The sequence below is a fragment of the Zingiber officinale genome, chromosome 1B (assembly GCF_018446385.1).
Source record: "Zingiber officinale cultivar Zhangliang chromosome 1B, Zo_v1.1, whole genome shotgun sequence".
NCBI classification, from domain to species: Eukaryota; Viridiplantae; Streptophyta; class Magnoliopsida; order Zingiberales; family Zingiberaceae; genus Zingiber; species Zingiber officinale.
The window spans coordinates 20714124-20719692 of NC_055986.1; the positions used below are offsets into that span (position 1 = coordinate 20714124).

General features: G+C 44.6%; 1 protein-coding gene across 1 annotated transcript; it reads right to left on the bottom strand.

The window, feature by feature from the left end:
* Positions 1-4268: 4268 nt before the first annotated feature.
* LOC122045365 (myb-related protein 308-like) lies at positions 4269-5310 on the bottom strand. The gene is made up of 3 exons (XM_042605596.1): positions 5133-5310; positions 4931-5060; positions 4269-4855 (listed from the first exon to the last, which is right to left on the bottom strand). Exons 1-3 carry the CDS (start codon positions 5263-5265, stop codon positions 4342-4344), a joined length of 777 nt encoding a protein of 258 aa, XP_042461530.1. The 5' UTR covers positions 5266-5310; the 3' UTR covers positions 4269-4341.
* Positions 5311-5569: the final 259 nt, after the last annotated feature.

Below are 5569 nucleotides of genomic sequence, written 5' to 3' on the forward strand. Positions count from 1 at the left end.
AGCTTACGTGGAGGTCAGAAATCTAGCCTACGTGGAGGTCAGAAGTCAAGCTTACGTGATGGTCAGGAGTCAAGTTTACGTGGAGGTCAGGAGTCAAGCTTATGTGGAGGTCAGAAGTCTAGCCTACGTGGAGGTCAGAAGTCTAGCCTCCGTGGAAGTCAGAAGTCAAGCTTGCGTGGCTGTGGTCAGAATCCCAGTGGACGGGGTAGTCAAAGGATGGGATTCCAAGTTGGACCGGATCCAGCCTCGATAGCAGTCAAGAATGGAGTTTGTAGGCCAGGTATAGCTGAGGACTGGATCCACAAGACAAATACAGCTAAGGAAAATGCCCACAGGCCGGGTAAGGGCGCAGAAGGAAAGGCCTCGGGTGAAACACAGCAGGCCAGGATACAGACCTGGCGTATAGGTCGGGAAGTATAAATTTGGGATAACGACAGATACAGGTTAGGATACAGACCTGGCGTACAGGTCGGGACATGCAAGCCATGGATAACAGTAGACATATGCATGTCAGGATACAGACCTGGCGTACAGGTCGGGACGTACAAGCCATGGATAACAGTAGACAGATGCAGGTCGAGAAACAGACCTGGCGTACAGGTCGGGAAGTATAAATCAGGGATAACGACAGATACAGGTCAGGATACAGACTTGGCGTACAGGTCGGGGCATACAAGCCATGGATAACAGTAGACATATGCAGGTCCGGAAACAGATCTGGCGTACAGGTCGGGACGTACAAGCCATGGATAATAGTAGACAGATGCAGGTCGGGAAACAGACCTAGCGTACAGGTCGGGACGTACAAGCCATGGATAACAGTGGACAGATGCAGGTCGGGATACAGATCTGGCGTACAGGTCGGGACATGCAAGCCATGGATAACAGTAGACAAATATAGGTCAGGATACAGACCTGGCGTACAGATCGGGATATGCAAGTCATGGATAACAGTAGACAAATGCAGGTCGGGAAACAGACCTGGCGTACAGGTCGGGAAGTATAAATCAGGGATAACGACAGATACAGGTCAGGATACAGACCTGGCGTATAGGTCGGGACGTACAAGCCATGGATAACAGTTGACAGATGCAGGTCGGGAAATAGATCTAGCATACAGGTCGGGACGTACAAGCCATGGATAACAGTAGACAGATGCAGGTCGGGAAATAGACCTGGCGTACAGGTCGGGACGTACAAGCCATGGATAACAGTAGACAAATGCAGGTCGGGATACAGATCTGGCGTACAGGTCGGGACATGCAAGCCATGGATAACAGTAGATAGGTGTAGGTCAGGATACAGACCTGGCGTATAGGTCGGGACATGCAAACCATGGATAACAGCAGACAGAAGCAGGTCGGAATACAGACCTATCGTATAGGTCGAGACATACAAACCATGGATAACAGCAGACAGAAGCAGGTCGGAATACAGACCTCGGAGTACAAACCCAGTGTCCAGGCACAAACAAGCAAGCCATGGAATTGTAATTGTCTGTCAGAGAATAATCAGCATGTCAGGGAATATGCTAACAGTCGAGGCTCATTACCTTTTTGGTTCTGTCGCCAGCCTATGAGGAGGTGTCGCGTGTCATTCACCGCCAGACAAGACCTGACAGCCGACATTCCCTGACACCCGTCAGGTCCCAGAAACATCCGTTACAGTATAAAAAGGGTTGCTTTGTCTCTTATGTAGGTATGCTCACTCGTCATTTCTTACTCGTCTTTACTTTTCGTCCTTTCTCTGTGTTTTCTGGGGAAAAAGTACCTGACTTGAGTGTCGGAAGGCCTGACCCGGAGACTTTTTCCCTGATTTCTGGTTTCTAACGACTCGTGGGCTCGTCTGAGTGTGCGCAGAGCAGTATCGTCATCATCCTGGTCATCTTCCTTCGTCATCCACCCGTGCGAATCTTTCCGAGGGGTGCCAGGTAGATCAAACATCGCGATGACTTTTTGTCAACTTCTAATACACCAAAACATGCCTCCATCTGACTCAACTTCCGGACGGGATCAAACTTGAATCTTCAAAGTCATTTATTTAAATTATTACGAACTTTTAGACAAACTAAATAAACATACTAAATATGTTAATAAACAATTCAACCACAAATTAATCCGTAAACCATTTTATTCTACATTTTATATCAATTTTTTAGATGCAAATTAATTTAAATTAAATGTTTTTACTATTTTAAACTTTTCAGTATACAACACTATTTTTAATATTTAAAAGCTATTTTGTAAAATAGCTCGTGAAAAAAAAATACTTTTTTAAGCAGCTTCTTTTGATCAATGTCCATTATTATTCTTCTACAAATCACAATCTTATTTACGGATTCCAAAGTCTAAGAATAAACTAGGCGGAATTGATGGATCCTTTCAGTTAAATTCGACAACCGTTGACTATCTTTAGCGAGCCGTCCAATTAACATTGAAGGTTAGATTTAGTTGACTAGTGAATCGAAAAAGGCGAGACATGTTGGATCAGTCTGGATCTGAATCATATTGTCGGCCAAGTTGGAAAAGTCACTGTTAAAATGTTGCATTCAAGAAAGAAACCCTTGATTTCGTTGGGTCAACGGCAGATAGAAAAAGGGAAATTAAGGATGACAAAAAAGGGTTATTAATTAATTGACCCCACGACGCTTTCCGATTGCCCATGTACAGTTAACCGACCTCTTTCTCTTCAAACTTAGCCACCAGTTTCAAGAGAAATATAAGACCCGCAACAATGGAAGGTCAATCAAATCCACGAGAAAAAAAAGAGAGGCTGCGACGCGGTTGAAGTTTGAAGCCGTCGACCTCACAAATTATGGATGGCTGGACGTTGACTTTCTGGTTGGATCGCCATAAGTCAGGGCTCGCGGGGAGGCTAGATCACCTTTGTCAACTGTTGGATTAATGTTCCCTTAATTAAACCGGGCTGGCCCAGCTGCAGCTGCGGCGGTAAACAAGTGAGTTAAATTTTGGAATGTTCAAATTTATTGGACAAGATATTTAACGGAGTCAAGCTAAATCAAATTTAAAATAAATTAAGTCATTCAAATAATTATAAGCTTAAATTTTAGATATTATCAAGCAATCATTCAAATTTATTTGATTATTTTAAATTTTTATTTATTAAATTGATTATTAAATTTGATAATTTAAATTTATCTTTCATCTTAAATATTTTTTTTTATTTATTTGGTAAATTTATTCATGAAATTTACCGTTGCATCTTACTGGCTGGGCTGCCATTGAATGCTAGCAGTCAACGCGCAACCACACTCTGGTCCATCTGTTTCCGTAATAATTTCGCCTTTAAATAAGGATATCTAGATTCAACATGAAAATCTATTGTATCAGAGTACTGATGTGATATGTTTCCCTTTCATTCCCCTTCTGCTGCACCTAATTTTTGTCTGACACAGATGGATGGACTACTTCTCAACAGTTCCACATGCCTTGCGGGGACTCTCTTGGCTTGTCATTCAAAGGAAAAACTGGTAGGTGGGAGAAGATAACAACGTAAGGTAATCAGGAATGACCTGTATGGTGCATAGCATATATTGTTGGTTGTAGGTGCGTAGGGACGATATCGTTTGGTTCTATTTAACAACTGGGCTATATCATTATCAAAGAGGACAACATATACATAAGGCTTCATTTCAGGTTAACACAACATCAAAAGCTGCATGATTGTTTACTTTTACAAGTTGCAGTTTAAGTCAAGTCAGAACAGGGTTCTCATTGTTATCTCATACATTTCCAATCAGAATATAGCTGGTGGCTGGTGCTTGTACGTCACAATATTGTTCTTTGCAACAACTCTAAACTAGTCTATTTTAATACAACATAACCTCCCGTAGAATTTCTTGATGAAGAACATTTAATTTCATTAAATAAACGTATCTGCTTGCTTGCCAACCAAACCAATGCTTCTCAGCTTAGACTACTCTGTAGGAGTTGAACACGATCTGTTAAGGTACAGTCACAATAAATGTGGGGGCCTATGGGCACACGGTCAGTGTCGATACAGTGTAGGTTCTAACTAGAGAGTGAGAACTCAAGGGGACTGAAAGGGGGATTGTCAGAGCTTTGGTAGGTCGTGTTGGTCAGTCTGACCCGGTGTTGATCGAAGATGAATGTTCTTGTTAGAAGATATCAACTAGTGTTGAGCCTTTTCGGTTGTAAGTCCGGTATTTCTACCCACATGGCAACTCATATAGGTTTTGGGTTCTGATTTTTAGTTTAAAGTTGTGATTTAACAAACAATATTGCTGATAAACTTCGATGAATAATGCTCGATTTTACTATGCAAACAGAGCTGACAAATTGTAGCACAAAGACGAAGTGATTAAGTAGCTTGATGCTTTTGATCTGAGAGGCCGATGGAAGCCGCCAAAACTGTGTCATAACTCGTGAGGCAGCTGCAGGACTCGCTCGCGCGGAAACCGAGATGGTAACAGAAGCAAATAGTTCGGGCATGAACAGGCACCGGAGCGGCCTCTGCTTCGGAAAGCAAGTCCTCCGACGAAGTGGAGCAGGACTTGGGAGAGGCGTGGGGAAGGTTAGTGGCGAGGTTGAGGTCGAGGGCAAGAGTGCTTCGTGTTTGCCGGTGTTTGTCCATGCTAATGACCCCGCCGCTGCTCTGCCTGTCCTCCGCCGAGGACTCCTCTTTAGACAACAGCACTGAAGCCATTCGCCGGTCGGACGAAAGCGACGAGCTCTCGGAACCGCCGCCGCTTATTGGGAGGTGAGTCTGGGGATGGAGCCCCCGAGTAACGAGCTTGCGCTTGATGTGGGTGTTCCAGTAATTCTTGATCTCGTTGTCGGTTCTCCCGGGAAATCGACTGGCTATCACAGACCATCTGCAAACATAAAATCAGCTTCAATCTTTATCTACTCCGTTCCCTTCAAATTAAACTAACGCTACTGCAGCGTACTTGTTCCCGAGCATGCCGTGGAGTTTGATGATGAGCTCGTCCTCTTCCTCGGTGAAGTCGCCGCGCTTGAGGTCAGGCCGGAGGTAGTTTATCCACCGGAGCCGGCAACTCTTTCCGCACCTCTGAAGACCTTCGAATACAAAACGAAGGAAAAAAAAAATTAGTAATCACACATCACTAAAATTACAATAAAGCAGCAGACCTGCGGCTTTAGGGAGAGATCTCCAGCAGCCTTTGCCATGGGATTTGATGTAGGAAACGAGCAACTGGTCCTCCTCTTTGGTCCACGCTCCCTTGTTGGTGTGCGCCTTCTCGCAGCAAGGAGACCTGACCATGATTGACACGTACAGAACTCAGATAGAAGGAGCACCTCCCTCTTTATATGATGGGAGAACGACCTACCACTCCCTGACGCCGTTATTTATTCATTTATTTCTTCCGCCCGTCGATCAATTCATGGTTGGCAGTCAAATCGCAGGGGTCGCTACCTGCGACCGGTGGTTGCAAGGATGGCGGTAGGTGGGGGCGCGGCTTCTATAATGACTGCGTTGATGATCCATTCGTTCCCATCCTCTCCCCGTTTTTCACTGGCCAGCAGTTGCATAGCTCCCAAAAGATCTATCCACCGCCCCCACCCCA